Source organism: Lissotriton helveticus, chromosome 9, assembly GCF_964261635.1.
Source record: "Lissotriton helveticus chromosome 9, aLisHel1.1, whole genome shotgun sequence".
In the NCBI taxonomy this organism is placed as follows: domain Eukaryota; kingdom Metazoa; phylum Chordata; class Amphibia; order Caudata; family Salamandridae; genus Lissotriton; species Lissotriton helveticus.
Window position 1 is genome coordinate 96,556,756 of NC_136070.1, and position 18,636 is coordinate 96,575,391.

Here is an 18,636-nt window from a genome sequence, read left to right on the forward strand (position 1 = left end):
CTGGTATTTACTGGCTGATATGGAATGACGTGAACTCTGCTTTGTAACCTGGTTTTGGCAAATTGATTGTTGAAAATTCAGCAGACCCGACCCTTCCCTCTGCCTATGTTCCTTGCCTCTTTTCGTCTCCCTCCTGTATCCTTGGGTATGAGCACCATGGCGAATGACTCCAGCATGTCATGCCTGTAAACCGATGAACTGCATATTGTCTGACCGCTTAACTTGTGTCGTCTGTTGCACTCCTTCTTTGAATATATGCATATTGAACTTCAGAACACCTGCATGAAGAAAACTGGGTAGGGACGCTGCAACAGTTTCCATCCAAGCCCTGAATTGAACACATGTTGTAAGGTTTTGGCCAAAGTATGTTCCTTCACTGGGGACTTCTGGAATATGGTAGCAAAATGTCTTATCACAGTGCTGTGGGATTTTGCAACGACAAACTACCATGAGAGCATCCCGTCTTCTCGTTACAGGTGGACACTGATGCCACAAAGGTTCATATATTCAGCTTTCACTAAGACCAGTGTAATTTTGTCCATTTTAAAGCACATTAGACAAAATGTATCATTTGAAGATGGCTTTCCTCAGTGGTAATATGTGGCTTTAAAGTTTGTGTTGCCTCACATAGATAGGTAAATGACCACTTGTTGTTTGTTATACGCGATTGGTGAGTTTGCACAATGTACAACCATGTGCTTGATATGGCTTTCAAAGTGTGCAGTCATCTTTGGTTTACAAGGATAGCAATGTTGTGATTTGAGACCTACATCTGAAGTAGTTTAAAATCGAAGATCACCTGCCAGTTTGTTTTCCAACAGAGCATTAGTTTGAGGTAAGAGTGTGGATAAAGGGGCGTGAGCTTGAGATCTGGAATCCTATTTTTAAAGTTCCTTGTTGACATTGGGGTTAAAAAGTTTTTACCTTTACTTTAAGATATTACATCATCTGATAACAGTAAATAATCAAGCAATTGAGAGATTCATGAAGAGGCCGCTTTTAGCGTTTGTGGGCTACTGTGGGAAACAAACATAATGTCCATTCTGACAGATAAAACTAATGCTCACCAGGTCCATTGCGGAAAGCAGCATTTACTATGCAGTCGGAACCACACATGTCTTTACAACTCGTGCGCCTTTACCACCAATTCTTTGGGTTTAGAGTGGGTGTGAGGTTTTGGGTGGCAAGGGTAATTTTAGGGTTTAGGGTGGGTGTGGATTTTTGGGTGGCAAGGGTAATTTAAGGATTTAGGGTATGTGTGGGTTTTTGGGCGGGAAAAGTATTTTTAGGGTTTTAGGGTTTAGGGTGGATGTGGGTTTTTAAGTGGCGAGGATATTTTTAGGATTTAACATGGGGGCGTGTTTTTGGGTGGCAATAGTATTTTTAGGGTTTAGGGTGGGCGTAGGGTTTTGACTGGCAAGGGTAATTTTAGTGTTTAAGGTTGGTATGGGTTTGTGGGTGCCAAGTGCATTTTTAAGGTTTAGGGTGGGTATGGGTTTTAGTTGGTAGGGTTATTTTTATGGTTCAGGGCAGCATGGGTTTTTGGGTGGCAAGATATATTTTGGGTTTGGGGTGTCGATTTTTAGGTGTCAAGAGAATTTTTTGTGTTTAGAGTGGGTGTGGGTGGCAAGGGTATTTTTACGGTTTCGGGTGGATGTGGGTTTTTGGGGAAAGGGTTTTGTTAGGGTTTAGGATGGATGTGCGTTTTGGGTACAAGGGTATTTTTAGGGTGGGTGCAGGTTTTTGAGTGGCAAGGGCAATTTTAGGGTTTAGTGTGGGTGTAGGTTTTTTGGTGTCTAGTGTAATTTTAGGGTTTAGTGTGGGTGCAGGTTTTTTGGTGTCAAGTGTAATTTTATGGTTTAGTGGGAGTGTAGGTTTTTGTGTGCCATGGATAATTTTAGGGTTCAGGATGGGTATGGGTTTATGGGTGGCAAGGGTAATTTTAGTGTTTTGGGTTTTAATGGGCTTTTAGGTGGCAAGGGTAATTTTAGGATTAAGGGTGGTTAGGGGTTTTGGGTGGCAAGGGTAAATTTAGGGTGGGTATGGGTTTTTGGGGGCAAGTGTAATTGTAGGGTTTAGGGTGGGTTAAGAGTTTTTGTACGGCAAGGGTATTTTTAGGGTAGGTGTGCGTATTTGGGTGGCAAGGGTAATTTTCGTTTTTAGGGGGGTATAGGTTGGGTGTGGGTTTAGGGGTTAGGGATTACTAAGGCAATATGTGTGTGTTTTATATATATAAATATATACATACATGTGTGTGTGTGTGTGTGTGTGTATATATATATATATATATATATATTTATATATATTATAATTTTATACTTGTAACATTTTTGCCGCATTCGTGGTAAAGGCATGCATAGTGAAGATGCCTGCATTGTATTAATGGCGTTGTGATAATGGCATGTGTGGTTCCGTCACACATCCTTCCATTGCACCAGGACGGTAGAGGAACCCAATAAATCTATGATAAAGGTCGCAGTCAAATCTGGGGACAATCCAAATACGATAAAATTCAGCTATTAAGAATGTTGGTATCCGGGGAGGCACCAGGAAGATGAACCAGCAGGCAGGAATACAATGGAGAATTACCAAGAGCCACATTAAATTGTCACGTTTCAGGACTAGCATAGAAACCAGAGAAGCAAATTCACATACAAATGTAGTTTGCTCCTGAATGGATTATCAACACTTCAGGTAGCCTTTACAAATATGTCTTTATTTATCACTTTTTTATATTCAACCAATTTAAACATCATTTTAGAGATGGGCCTGCTACGATAAACATGTTTTTAGTAATTTAATAGAAAACACAGTGCCTGGAAAATATCTGTAATGCAGAAAAGCATAAGCACAGATAAAGGTTTGATTTTCAGAAGTTGGTGAAATACTCTAAAATACCACTCTAATTCCCCCCAAAAATAACACTGAAAATAAGAAAACCTAACTATATTCATTCATATGCATTTGTAGATCATAGTCTTTGCCCCTAGTATAAACTGTGCAGTTGAGTTATTGTGTCTTGAAGAGTCCTCTACTGTGTGGTTATAAGTCGTCTTGCATTGGCTAGACATGGAGATGATGTTCTTCATGCAGTGATGTCATCAGTGTCAAGGGTGTCATGATTGATCTCACCTCTTCTTAAAGTTGAGCATGTGAGAGGCCAAGCTAATCACTTGTTTTTACCAATGGGACACGTAGACCAATAGGTCTTTTGTTACTAGCTTGCTTATTTAAATATATATTTAAAAGCAATCACAGACATGGTGGTCTGCTGACCCAAGCAGTCCGCCATACCTCTGACTTTAGCGAATCCTAATGGGTCGCAAATTGCGACCTGCCTCATTAATATTCATGAGGTAGGTCAACTTGCGACCCATTAGGAAATGCTAAATGAAACACATGGCATTTCATACATTCAAATAGCGATTACCTAATTGAGATTTGCAGAGAATTGCATTTAGGTAATCGCTATTTGAAATTATGATACACATGGCCCAAACATACTGGGTGAAGTGTACAAATTGTGTGTATAGTAGACACTTCATGTTTCCAGCAGATGTATAGAAGGGGGTTCTCCTCATAGAAAAATATATTCCACGTGGAGAAAATATTTAAGGTGCAAAACCCTTAATTATTATCAGTAGATGTTCTACCTGCAGAAGTTCCAGGAGTTTAGGATGGCACATACTAAATGAAGAGTGTTTTTGTTAATATCAATTCCTAATGGTACTCGTTTTATGCCAGTGAGATCTTCCAAGGTGCCTAAGCAGATTCCGCACCTGATTCTTGGTGAAGGTTGAGGTGCTATCGATGTTTAAAAAAATGTTGCTTGCAAGGATTTAATTTTCTTTTGCATGCTTTAGGTGTATTAAATAATATTGAAAAATTGGTATTTTTTTCTTTCAAATGCTTATTGTCTGCCTATAAATATTTTGTTATCTCTTGCCTTTAGCCCTGATGAAGATTCCTCACAAAAGTTTATTCCCTTCGTGGGGGTAAGTATCATTTGCAGGGTAGTGGACACTGTGCCTTATCAATTCTTGTTCTCTGCTGTCCGTCTAGGAGCAAGCTGCAGCTCATGGTGTAATTTGTCTCAATACATTTTAAACACCCTTTACCCTTTGTAATGTGCAATTGCTGGATACTGGTGCACTGGACGTTTTTTGCAGCCTCAGTAGTGCTTATCTAGCACATATACGTGTCTCTTTTTTCATTAACTGATAAGTACTGTAGAGCATTCTGCTATAGTTGCAGAAATCTGTTTATTTTTCAAGGTTCTACCTGGAAGCTGCTGTTGCATGTTCATTGCTGAAACATTAGCCTCTCATTTCCAGAAAATGAATAAAAGGCACAACGAGCATTGTATGTTAAATCACGGTTCGTAACTCAAACACAGAAATTGTGAAAGTTGCGAGAGAATTTAGTTTTCCTGTATTGGAAACTGAGGCATACAATCTATTGTCTGTTCGAGAATTGGCAGATTCTGGTACTATGGATACAGGGTTTGATGGATACCAGAGAGGAGATGCTTCTGTTTAAAAACAAAATGTACAGCCACTGGCTGCTGAGCATCTGGAGCAGGCTCTCTGCTGTTTCCTGCTATGTCGCGTCTTCCCCAACGTACCCGTGCTCCAGACCATGCTGACAATAGATGAGCAGATACACTTTTTCTTAAAATATTAATATTTTTTCCCTGTGGCCATAGAAAAGGGAGATGGTTGATGTTTTACTCTCCTTTGCAAGTAGGCATTATCCAAGAGGCTGCATTAGAGCACTAAAGGCTGTGGCCCTTGCATGGCGAGTTCATGTGACCGTGACATTTGTGTTTCAGGTTGTGAAGGTCGGAATTGTGGAACAGTCCTCTGCAACGTCAGGTATGTGTTTTCCCTTTTGAGATCCATCCTTCCCATTTGCGACCTTTTTATCTCTGCTTGTCGTCAGTGGATGAAGTGGTTGATTATTAACTGGCCTTTTCTGTCCCGCCTTCTGAAGGTGATTCTGATGATGCTGCTCCCTCAGGCTCCAGTATCCTCTCCTCCACCCCTCCATCAGTTTCTCCTGCTGCCAAGGAAGCGTCTCCAACGCCGCCATCCTCACCATCTGTCACAGGCAGCCTCACCTCCTGGTAAGCAGTCACCACTTTCCAGGATCACTGTGCTGACAAATTCATCAGACTGATCTAGAAAATATACAAAAAATATAAATAAGAATAAAGAAAGCTTTTTAAAAGGTGACTGCACCATTTTCCATTCTCAGTCATCTATTGAATCAAGGTATAATCAAGATCAAAAATATGTTGTCCCAATATGAAATGAAATGAATTTGTACTTGTATAGCGCACTTATACCCTGAGGTGTCTTGGCGCTGTACGCATACCGCTGTGGAACCCTTCCTGGCTTTTCCCTGTGAAATGCCCACTCCTGGGCACCCCCAAGGTGAAGCCAAGCATCCCAGCGCTGTTGGGGCCGTTGTGGAGATTAAGCAAGCTATTGCCCAGAGTTGCAGAGTGGGACCCATGATTAGAATAGGCACCGAGGCGAGAATTATCAGGTCCGAGGAAATTGAACCCAAGACCCGCCGAGGCGGGAATTGAACCCTGGTCCCGGGCCAGACCTCTGCATCAGGGTCTGCCGCTCTAACCATTGAGCCACACTTCGCCACAATATCAAGACCAAATGGAAAAAAAGAGTGCTAACATATGATGGGCCTCCTTTAGCACCTTGGGAAAGCAATGTGGAGGAATCTTAGATAGTAATGAGTCTTAGTAATTTGAGAAGTGAGGTGGACAGTAACCTTGTCAGGACAATGTTCCTTTTGACCTACAGCAGCTTTACCACACACAATCATCAGTCACCACTTACCCGACTCATTAGAAGATCAAATAATTTTCTCAACGAGGGTCCAAATAATCTGCTCCCCCTCAATCCAGACAGTCACATAACACTTTGAACCACAGAGGACTCTTCCTTATTTACATCTTCCCCTTGTACAATTGATGTGTAGTAGATTTTCCTATTCAAAGCATACCTACACAACATTTGGAGTAGGATGATGTTCACAATAAACAAGTATCTACATTATCCAAAGAGCATTCGAAGAATGAAAGAATCTCCATAATACAATCTATATATCATCAAAAATACTTTGTATGTATACATTTTTATGTAACTCCGAAATAGTACGTGCGCCGCTTGTTTTGATTTGATCACATGCAGTGCACTATCCTATCCTCCCATTAGGTTTTGGGTTCAAAATACTAAAAGTTGTTTACTTAAAGTATTATGTTTTGGAGAGTGAATTGTGATCATGTAGCCGAAACTCATTGTGATCATGTAGCCGAAACTCACAATGTATCTGATTAATATGTTTCCTCCCTCGTGATCAGAGATAAAATTGATAGCTCCATATTCAAAATTGTGTTGCAACCTTAAAAGGTGGGTTTATGCGCCACAGCAAATAAAACACTGTACAGAACAGCAACAAGAAAGCCTGCAGTGCATTGGACCTTGAAAAACATGAAATTAGTGGTGTATATTTTGGTTCCTTTGATGCAGAACCATGGAAAGCCATTTATACTTGTAATGCAAAGTGCTGCAGAAAGTGGGAAATCTCTTTTTTTAATCTTATTTACATGAGCAACAGAAAATACGTGACCGTTGACCACTCAACATCAAGTTTATTTATTTTATTGTATTTGATTTGATTCTCCACTGAGAACCACAAATATTAAATATACAATATTCAATTTTAAACAGTTTTGTTTAAAAGTTTCATTCTAATACAAAATTAAAAATAGTTTAAAAAATGTGTAACATCAAAAAGCCCTCCATTGTACTGATCAGACTACTAGGCCCTCATCTGCTGCAATGCATTTCATACACAAACGAGGGCCATATTCCAATGCATCAAGGCATGTGCGGTATATATGTAACTTTACATAAACATTTAATAAAAGCAATTCCACACTTGGCATGCATAGGACAGCCAATTATGGTACTCCCAGTGCCTGGCGATGTTCACACAGACACAATTCAAAGTCTGCATTGGTTGGTTGGTAATGCAACATATCCAATTTTACAGTCCAGATCCAAAGTCAGTCAATCTAGCCTGTTCCGGACATCTTAGAAATTGGTTACCATAATTTACCATTAGAACATCTGAGTGTTCTCCCGTGCACGCCCTGCAGCAAAATGGGAATGAATTGTATATTATTGTGAACGATGATCTGTGCATCCGCTCACTTCAAACCCACCAAACACAGTGCAGGACCAGCCCTACACTTCTTTTGGTTAAAATGCCAGCTCTTGCAATATACCTGCAAACAAACAAAATATCTGTTTTTAATGCCTTCATGGAAGGATTAAGAAGGATTAATCAAGATCGCCCAGGAGTGCCTCCTTAGGATCTCAATATTGTCTTGAAGACTTATGGGCCCCCCTTTTCAGCCACTGCTCACATGGAAGCATGGCCCTAACATGGAAAGTTGTGTTCCTTATACCAGTCACTTCCTTGCACAAAGTTTGCGAACTCCAGAAACTGACAATGGAGGCAACTTTCATTGAAATGCACCAAGACAAGGTTGGCTTGCTCACACGCGCAAGCTGCCTTCCAGTGGGTGTTTCATGTTTTCATCTCTGTAAATCTATTAAACGAACACTCATACGTGGAATAGATAAAATCAAGTCTTAGTACCAAACAGAAATGTCTTTACTTTGTTTCTAAGTAACCACACACCTTGGCCAATGCATTTCCAAGGGGGGCACAGCTCGATGGTTGGTGCATTGCATTCAGGTGTGTTCTGCATTGACATGCAGACGGCTCACTGAAAATCCACATGCTTAATCAACTCGCAAAAAAGGTTTAGTTTGGGTTTCCTTGCCAAAATCCCTGACATGTTTTTTTGCAAGGCAGCAGCATGGTCGAATACACATACATACCCAAATCATTACTGTCCTGACATTCAGGCAAAATGTGGTCTAGGAAAGCCTGACTGTTTTAAAACATTATTTACTTCAAGTACCCTGCTTTCTGTCCATATCACTCTTTGGGATATGGGGCTCTGCGTCTGCTACAACAGCACGTGATTCAAACAGAAAATCTTACTAGCATGTATCCAACAACTTGCAGCTTGTCCTGTTGCTGATTCATGGGTACCACCAGCATCCATTGTGCATGTGAAACAGAGGTGCTAATAGTGCTCTTTATTAAGCATTGTGTGCTTCGCGTGCAGGAGCATCTTTTCCCTTTGGAGAAGAAAATACAATTATCTAAGGTGAAATCTGCATTCTGCTGCATTGTGGATTTCAGCTATGTGTTGCAATACATTCTCAATCTTGAACTAAACAACTTGTAATATTCTGAACACAACATCCAGACCACAGAATATTGCACAGCAACAAAGCAAGCTGCAAACACTTGGTTTCCCACGATAGAATAAAAGTTGTCATGCTTCACATAACAGCACAACATAAGGCCGCTTGAACAACAAGTATATTAACCCCTTCACTGCGGCGGCTATTCCGCCGCAGTGCTAAGGGGGCGGGGCGGCCGCATGCTGGTGACTGAACCGCTCAGTCACCAGACGCGGTTGCGCTGTGCTCATGATGGAGCGGTTCCGTCACGGCCCCGCCCGCTCAATGGAACGCTCAGCGCAGGCGCAGAATCCGCGCCGCGCAGGTGCTCCGAGCGGGCCGTGACGGAACCGCACCGTCATCAGCACAGCGCGACCGCAGCTGATGACGGAGTGGTTCCGTCACCAGCAGGGGAGGGGTTAAATAGGTAGAAAGTGAATGAAGTAGTAGTAAAATCAAATAAAGAGGGGAGTTCTATCTATTTATTCTTATTACGTGGCATTAAAAAGATACCAGATATCTTCATATTTGACACTGGCGTTTGGTCAGAGGAATTGGGAGATCACTTGCTCCAACAGTGGTTGCTAATCGATGTGAGAGAAACCCTGGCCACAAGGCGTGCATACTCTAAAAGTTGCATGTAAAAACAATTTAGCTTTCATTGTCCCTTTGCCCTTCTTATATTTCATCACCTGTGGTGTTTGATTGTGATACATTTGTTTTGGGATAAATGTGTTCTAACATTGCCATTCATGCTGTAACTCACTGTCCTTGACTGGGTTAGGGTTTCATCTGCTGATAGATATGTTATTCATGGGAAGGCCTATTAGTGCAACTGCTTAAGGATTGTCTCCTCAGTGTGCTGTGGCAGAATCTTACAGGTTGATTTAGATGTTGGAAATTGATGTGGGTGACTTGTCTTCCTGATAGTTGGGTCACTTGGTGCCTTTTTGTGCCTTAGGGCTCCATCACATTGATTGATTGATTAATTAATCATCTAATCTTCTGCCAACTATGCAATGCATTTTGGCGACACATGAATGTATAATTAAGTCCAACAAAGGTTTGCAGATTATCTCTATATCTTAGTTTCTGACAGTAAACTCTTTTTTTTTTTTTGCTTGTGTGCACTCTCAGCCAGAGTCCCGGCAGCGAGCTGATGGGACTACAGTTGGATTATTGGATCGCCGCCCAACCTACAGAGAAAAAGAAAGATCTTGAGAAAAAGGACTCTTGCACTGCTAAAAACACCCTCAAATGCACTTTCCGCTCGCTCCAGGTCAGCAGGCTGCCCAGCAGCGTAGAGGCGGCTTCTACACCCACCATGTCCATGACGGTGGTAACCAAGGAGAAGAACAAGAAGGGTAAGAGTTAAGACATGTTGGATTGCGCATAGAAATTGTCAGGAGTCACTTCATGGACTATTATCGCAGCAACTTGTTTTCAAAGTATAACTTTTTTTTCAGCAGCATTGGCAATACAATGGAGTTGAATGCTGCAAACATCCCCATTTTAATTGCGGGTTTCTAACGCGCTAGAATCAACTCCCGAAGGAGTATCTCTGCGCTATAGACCGCTGGGGAACCCGTCCTGGCTTTCCCTGTGAGATGGTCCCTACTGGGTATCTCCAAGGGGAAACCAGGCATCCCTGGCGTATGTGTGGGGCCGTTGTGGAGATGAGGCAAGCTAATGCCCAGAGTTGCCGAGTGTGATCCCTAGTTAGATTAGGCACCGAGGCGAGAATGATCAAATCCGCTGACCCTGGTCCAAGGCCCTGCCGTGTCGGGAATTGAACCCTGATCCCGGGCCCTCCTCTGCTCCCGGGTCTGCCGCCTCTAACCAGTGAGCCACACCACTCCACGAGCCATTCGAAATGAATAGGGTGGCCACTATGTATGAGCAGTGGCGGTTTCAGTACATCCTCATGCAGACTCCTTTAGCTTACAGTTCTTGGTTCACTGTCACCAAAACATCTCTAGACATTCAGCAGTAAATTTATGGCGTTATTAGCTAACAGCAATAAGGTGATGACCAAATGTGGGATTTCTGCATCTTTCTGCAAATTTTGGACCAGCATCTTTTCTTTGTACCACAAATAATCCTTTTCTTATTAGTGCAATATATATATATATATTTTTTTTTTGTAGAGTTTTATATAGCGCGAACTAGACCTGAACCGAATCAGGTATCAGAGCGCTTTACATAGCACAAGTTACGTTCATTTAAAAAAAAAAAAAAAATTTTTTTAGGCACAGGGAGATTAAGTGATTTGCCCAGAATCACAGGAGGTTTTGGCGTCGTTACCGAGACTCGAACCCAGATCCCCAGGTCCGAGGTCGAGCGCCTTAGCCGTTAGGCTAACTCCTCTCCCTATTTTTTACCCCATGGCACTTTTCCCAATGTTTTGGCACTTCTTGTGTTTGTTTACGTATGAAATAAACTCCTTTTGAGAGTTGTATCTGTTACTTGAAGGTACATGGCTTTTCCTACCTGCCACAGCAAATGCATGTAGTCAGCCATCGGTGCATGAAACTTACAACTATCTATTTTGGATGGTGTTAAAGCAGACGCTCCAAACGACTGTTAGTGAGATAAGCCTTCCTTTTTAAAACACTACATGTGGATTGTGCCACCAATAGTGCCACCAGATTGCTGCAGAATGCCTGCAAGGTTGCCTTTTATCAGTGTTTGATGATCACTCAGCATCATAAATACAAGTTCGAGGCATGTGTACTGTAGATACACATGCATGGCATATGTCCACCATCTAGTGTTGGGCTCGGATGATTACAAGTTGTTTTTGTTCCAAGAAGTTTTCTTCATGTCACAAGACTGTGTGACTCCTCCTCTTGGTAATACTTTGCATGGTCATCGACGCCATCTTCAGATTGTTTTTTCCACCAATGGGTTCGGATGTAGTCTCTCGCGCGCCACTCACATGAAAAATGCTATTTTACCTGGTACACCAGAATCTTTTCACCATTTCACTCTAGAGGTACAGCAGGCGGAACGTCTGAAGCCATACCCTGTTGCGTCTTTCTTCAGGAGTGCCCAGAGGATCTGTCCGCTCAGGGATTTGGTGATTGGCATGGTCATATCAGTGTGTCCCCTTTAGATGTGATAAACTTCAGTGGTGGCCTTAGCATGAACACCTTTTGATTTTACAGAAACAGTCCTCAAGGAGCCCCTACCAAGTTTGGGTACTTGCATTATTGCTGTGTTACAGTGTTAAAATGCTAAAATTAGCCAACTGGAATGCCAAGCAGTAAGACCTTTGTCTAAAATATTTATATAACGTTCTGAACTTGCACACAAGTGATGGTGTCCAAACTAAAAGGGAGCCTTCAGTGCATGTTGTATTTGTTGTTCTTGACATCATGAGATTTACTTGAAACATAGGATGAGCTATAACAGGAGCACTGGTGAGGTCCAGACTCAGCTCCTTTGTCTAATTGTTTTAACCACGGACATCCACGGATCACTTATTTGTAACGCAGGAGGGGTGTGCGAGGAAACGCTGTCAGAGACTTACCCTCTCAATTGCATAAAAATGCAGGCCACAGGGAAACAGACATCTCACTAAATGCATTACAGTTTGTGTTTACTGGATAAGTTATAGTTTTTTGCAATGCACTCTTAAGGATCACCTCACCTTAGGTTCTTAAAGCCCTGCCACTTAATGTAGCGTGAAGATAATATATAGGTTTTGTAGAGCGTGCAACGCCCAAGAAATGGGGGTTTGTGGGCTTGCCAAAGAAAGGGATGAGAAAAAACAAGCACTGTATTGGCAAAGATGTTAAAAAATCTGTTTTGAAATAGGCTTGTAGAAATTAAGAAAGTTTTCTGGTTTGAAAACTGTTGATTTCTGCAAGGCTTAGTCATTCTCTTTTCTATTTTTCCTATGGTAAAGTCCACATATTCACTCTGGTAGTTAGTCATTGAACTTTGTGCCCACGTTCATCTCAGGCCCACGTCTACTGTTTTAGACTCCGTTGTAAAGTTGCACACCGAGCAAGAGCCACAAGGACAGTGGAACTGTGGCTTAGGTACGCACCATTGGTCTTAGCAGTGGCGGCCCCCCATTAGGGCAGAGGAGCATTGCCCCCCACCCCCTACTGCCAGTGCAGCAAAAATGAAAAATAAAACGCTAATAAAATGAATTAGCATTTTATTTGACATTGCACCTAGCCGGAGCAGTGTTTGGGGTGGGGCTGCTGCTGACTGGAAGCAGGGGAGTGGTGCTCACTCCAGCAGTTTACACTGCGCATGCCACTTTGGCCGGCTGTCTTGCGCTTGCCAGCCTGACATGCGTAGTGTAAACCTGTCCACCCGCTGTCTCAGACAGCGGGATAGAGAGCAGGCACAGGCCTCCTATGCCTGCTTGAGCGTCGAGACAGCCTGCTCCAGCCAATCCTGGCCCTGCTGCTGTCACGCTGCTCGTCTGCAGCATGAAAGCATCGATGGAATTTGCAGAAGGGCGTTGCCTGAGGCTCCATGAGGTGTGCCTTCGAGCTGACTCCAGAAGAAAGAAGAAAACGCAAAGTAGGTACTTCACTAATCTAATCAAACAGTGGTCAATTCTTCTGCATGACTGCAAAGAGCTGAATCTGGTTAAAAACCTGGTAGCACGCACAAGACTGTTTACTTCATCGGACCAAAGTACATCACAAATAAATAGTCCCTTCTGCTTCCCTGCCCTGATAACTGACTGAGAAATGTGGCCCTGTCACCTGCTATTGGGTTTTGGAAAAACTGTCAAAGATCCCATGCCTTTCTTGTAATGGAATGTCCATCTTCATTTCGTAACATGTCCAGTGGCAGCCTATGATGAACTGACAGTAACATGATCTGCCCATTTAATGGTCAGTATTTTTGTAAAGTGTGCAGTTTTGTGCATTTCAATTTGCACATACTATAGATGTGCAAATATGTTTGTGTAAAAACAAAGAAAAAATGCCCTCTTAAGATTTGAAACCGATTTCAGTGTAGAATTCAACATACAAGGTACATTTTAATTAAAGGTTTGGAAAATGTATATTTCACAAAGAATGAAATGTAGACTGAAATGCTTAGTGAAGAAAACAATTAGAAGTTTTGTTTTACAGAATAGATGGTTTGAGGTTGTGCATTGGGCTGTTGTCTCAAGCTTCAGATGAAACAGCAGTCAGGATATTTTTTTTAATACTTAGTGGATTGAGTTTGAAAGTTCTTTCCTCTTAACTTCTTACAGTCATGTTTTTGCCTAAAAAAACGAAAGACAAGGACGCTGAGCCGAAGAGTCAGTGTATAGAAGGCATCAGTCGACTGATCTGCACGGCCAAACACCAGCAGAACATGTTGCGGGGTGAGTACATGTGTCAGAGCAGCTGATCCTGAGATGTTGAAACCCTAACTCTTACAGGCATTCATCTGTGGATTTATGAACTTAGGACCTGATAAACAAACTGCATTTTATAGTACGTAAAATAGGACAACAGTAGTACTAATTACACACCACAAAATGTAATTCCCAAACCTACAGCAACAGACCTTTGACTCCAACTCTCCTGGGTTTTCTGTGCGGAGTTCTCCACTACAATGGGAGAGATCAGGAGAATGGTAGTAAAATAAGAGTTTTGGCAGGATATGTTAATACAAAATACATACCCACAAAAGAATAAGAAAATTGCAGTTTGCAAAATACACTTATAAAGTTACAACAGCTATTTAGTGTCAAAACAGGCTCATTTGTATTGCATCCCAGCCTTTGAGTAGGCCAAGCACCGCACAGACCAACTACTGGTACTACAAAACACTCCCATAAAAAACAACGGAGGCAGGGGATTAACATAATAACACAGGGAGTTAATGTTAAATTAAGTTAGTTTGAAATTTAAAATTATATATTTATTTTAAGTATTAAAAAAATGAAATATGTATATAGATTATTTGTTAATTTAATGATTAAAAAAATTAATGGACCATTAACGTTTTTGCATTAAGTATATAACTTTTAGCCAAGTTTATTAACTATTAAATACAAATAAAAATAAAAATATTGGAGAGTATTTTTTAAATTACTGGTTAAAAATTAATATTTTTAAATTAACTTATTTAATTATTTGTATTATTTAATTTACATTTAATTTGATGAGTTATTGTGCTGTAAAATTGTATTTTATTATTTCCAGGTTAATAATGCATATTTTAATGAATTAATTTACATTTATATGTGAGAATATTTGTATGTTTAAAAAAATAAAAATAAACGTTATTACATTTTTTCTATACTATGTCATAGTGAGATCTCCACCCAAGTGGCAGGGGTCTCCCCCAACTGGTAAAAAGTTACAAGTGGCTATGCAAGTTTACATGTAGGTGTAACCTCTGTTCGAAAACCATGAATAACAAAAAGGTGGAAAGTTACAGCTAGGTGGAGGTGTAAATACATACATACATTAGTAAATATACTCTGGTGTCCTCTGTAAGGCTTAACAGGAAAGGTCATTTTTCTGATTCTGAAGCCAGGTTTTAAGGCTTTCCAGAACATGAGCAGTTTCATGTGTGCCTGATATCAACCAATATACAGTTCCAAGGTTTGGGCACTTGTACACTCTAGGCACAGCCTCCCCGATATGACCACTAGAATGGCGGAGCAATCATTATCATAATGTTTCTTGATCATAGACAGGGACTTGGCCAGTATTCCTGAAATTTGTGCCAAACGTTACGGATATGCAATCAGATTTGATGAGAATTCCCTCCCTGAAATGCCTCCTTTCCCTTGATATGCATCTTTGTCCTTTTCCCCGAGCCCCACGGTAACAATTGCCACTCCTGTCCTTTCATGTCCCAAGTCACTTAAATCTTCAGATCCCAGAGGAGCTTGGTTGTCTTCTTTTCAATTTACACCCACTCACCTCACTCACACTACCTCTTTCCCAAACGTAAGACTTGTCATTTTCATTGTTACCTTTGAGATTTGTTTTTCCCTGCTCATAGAGCCCTGCTGCTTTCCATGTCTCTTGATCGTGTTCAATTTCCCTGGCATAGACCCTCCCATTTTTGGCAATGAACACCGTCTCACACATTTAGTTCCTGTTCCTATGGCAGTACTACAGTGACTATGATTGTTCAACTTGCTGTGTGTTCCGATTGGCTAATTAGTTTCCTAAACAATAATATTTTCCTTCTCCTCCTATGGCAGTGATGATTGATGGTGTGGAGTGGAACGACGTCAAGTTTTTCCAGCTTGCAGCTCAGTGGTCCTCACACGTGAAGCACCTTCCAATATGTATATTCGGACACTCCAAATCCAACTTCTAGCGTTCCAGGGAAGGGTGCGCAAGAGAGAACTTTTTTTCCTTTAAGGACTGGACCGCTGGGCGCCAGAAAACGAACGAGTGCCAACAATTTGAAACCACCACGCAATGTTGTTTTTTTATTACTATTATTATTATTGTGCAGATTTATTTAAAGCTACGCTTGGATTACTTTTTTATATTAATTTTACTACAAGGGAAGGAAACCCTTAAAAAAAAAAAGCAAAAAAATGTCTTAAGTATAGATTGCGCTGATAACTTGAAAACATTGTAAGCACCTCCCCTGAACAATCGGGGGGAACCAGAGTGGATAACAGAATAACTGCACTGCTTATTAACCTGAAGGGTGTTTTTATGTTTTATCATGATTGGGTGTTGAGCATCTAAGTTAGTTTCTTTTTTAATGCAATTTGAGATGCTGTAGGAGTTGTAAATGCAAGGTAAGGATGAATAGGTGACTGAATATTGCTGGAAGTTGATCCTGCCCTCTCTGTACCCTCGCTATCCAATATTATCCCCCACCCCCTTCACCGTTCACCACCTGAAAAGTGGCCTCTTGTTGCTTTTATGAGTAGCCCACTTCTTGGAAGGTATACTTGACCTCAGACATGGCAGGATAGCAAGCCAGTTTGGTGATGACAAAAACATATTTTATAGAATGTTTTTAAATGCCCTTATTTATGGAAGGAATTTTGCCCTTTGAGAGCAATGGGGTAAAATGTCTTGATGCACGGAAGACCCATAGAGACAAACCCACAACATATAGCCATATATAGATTTTTTAATAAACTTTATCCTAAATGTTTGTAAAGGAGATGCCAAGTACTTGAAGGCCAAGAAACATCTGAAGTGAACCCTAACACTTAGAAATTATTGGACACACAAAAGAAAGAGGTTTTCATCGTACAAGTATCAAGTCAATCCACAATGTTTGCATTGGGGTGTTTTATTGTCTTTGAGAAATATTTGATTTCTCCCTAGGAAAAGATGCTTTAGCGTAGCTTAGACTTACAGTTTAAGTTGTTAGGTGCCCATTGTTGGTTACGACTTTGCATTGTCACGTGTTCTGTCATAATTTTTCTCCATTTCCAAAGCTGAATGGCTGCTTAAACAAACGAGGGGTGGACATTGTACCAATTTTACCCCTGAGAAAAACTTTTTTGCCAGTCCCTGTTGGGAAGAAATTGAGAAACCTTTGAGCTACTGTGTAAATGGCAAATTTATCTGACACCGATATCACCATTCTCAATGTCAGATCAAAAGTCAAAGTTTAGCTCAAATTAATCACGAGAAATCTGCCATATTTGACCTTGAACTGATCTGATATTTCTTTTGCCGGAACGTGCCAGAGATTGCACATTGTTCTAGCTATAAGAAAAGCTGTCCCAGATCACTCGTCGTTACCCCATCCTGTAAAGCCCTCCTTTTTAAGAATAAACTAGGCACTGCCTGCCCCTGAGGTTCCGAACAGAATTGCCTTTAGTAATGGGTTAATATCTCATCCAGATCATGAGTGACTACTACCTATTGAGTTTTTCTTTAGCCCTTATCAATCAAATTAGCTTTCTTATTCAGTTTTACGGTAGACCAATCCCCATTTTGGAAAAACAGTAATATTCCTTAGAAAAACACTAATATCCCTGTGCACACTAACTTCTGCCACTGTTTACACCATCAGTGCACTGTTGGTGCACATTAACTTGAAAGATATCCCTGTAGTCTGTTGAGGAGGTGAGCATGTTCACACGAGAGCTTCAAAGGATTTTAAGCCACCTGATTACGTTCCTTAAATAATTTATTTGCCATAATAGAAAACCAACATCTACTAAATGTCTTTATTGCCAACAACATAACAGAAGAGTTGGGTTTCCCAGATTTCATCTAAAGCTCTCAGCTGTTAGATTTATTTGGTGGGGCGATTGTTTTCTCTTGATGAATTTCTGCTCTTTTCTCTTATTCTCTTACCCTTTATTCTTACCTCAGAGTATAGAAGCGTGAAAGACTTTGTGCCGGTTTGAAAACGTTGTGCTTATTCTTATCATTTCTGGATCCTACCTGGTAGTATTGGGGTCCGGCTCTCATCTCATACACTTCCCAGAGAGTTATTTTGATAAGCCTTGCCTACACTTTCTTACAAGAATATTTATAATAGTTTAGTACTGCTGTTTTTTATAATTTTGTTTTTTGTAGTAACACATTTTGTTAAAGAGATCTTCTCACCACCATTGCTTGATTTTGCTAATTAGTTTTGCCAGTGAATGTATCTTGATTTGATTCAATAGGGTTGCTTTGGCTTCTTCAACATTGGTCTTTTTTACCAAATCTCTTTAATTAATATTTTATTTGAGCAAGAAACTGGTAGAATGTACCTTATATGTACCTCTCTAATTTCCTTGTAATTGTAATGGCAAAAGTTGGATTGAAACCCAAATCTCTTACCTTATGTTTGTATATATTTTTCCGAAGTGGAAGCCATTCTAGAAATATTAGTAGTTAGAAGATGTGCACTTCTCCTGAGCAGCTTTCTCACTTGGTGGGGGTTGGGGGGCGGTGGCAAGCGCGTGGTTTTGAGGTTTGAGTTCCTCTAAGTTTCGAGCTTTTTGAAACTTGACTGTAGAAGTGGTATAGCTTCATCTTTTCTCTTGCTGCAAGCAGTCTCTTACTGTATGCTGCACAGACTATACATATGTAAACACATATTCGTCACTTCGAGTCCATTTCTTATTTTGTAGAACTTTGAATTACTTTTAGTGCCTGTGGAATTTTTCAGTTGCGCATACGAGGTTTCTGTTTTTTGTAACACAACATCTGTACTGCTTGAGTCATTGCAATTCTCGTTAGTATTTAGACTTCATAATCTGTTTCTGTGTGTCAGGTTGTTATTGTTCTGATAAATAAATTACTAGTCATCCACTAATAACTGAACAAGTCCAGAGTAATCCACACAGATTAGACTATTAAGTTCAGTTCACAACAAATTCTTT

At 40.7% G+C, this 18,636-nt stretch overlaps 1 protein-coding gene across 8 annotated transcripts in view; it reads left to right on the forward strand.

Annotated features, from left to right (window-relative positions):
• PACS2 (phosphofurin acidic cluster sorting protein 2) overlaps window positions 1-17,060 on the forward strand; it is a 489,949-nt gene extending 472,889 nt beyond the window's left edge. For all 8 annotated transcript variants that reach the window (XM_078659551.1, XM_078659553.1, XM_078659554.1 and 5 more), the window contains exons 19-24: window positions 3,953-3,995; window positions 4,832-4,874; window positions 4,993-5,125; window positions 9,489-9,715; window positions 13,582-13,695; window positions 15,538-17,060. In XM_078659551.1, the coding sequence (XP_078515677.1) occupies window positions 3,953-3,995; window positions 4,832-4,874; window positions 4,993-5,125; window positions 9,489-9,715; window positions 13,582-13,695; window positions 15,538-15,656 (679 nt within the window). In that variant the 3' untranslated portion in view covers window positions 15,657-17,060. The remainder of the gene's footprint in view (window positions 1-3,952; window positions 3,996-4,831; window positions 4,875-4,992; window positions 5,126-9,488; window positions 9,716-13,581; window positions 13,696-15,537) is intronic.
• The last annotated feature ends 1,576 nt before the right edge of the window (window positions 17,061-18,636 follow it).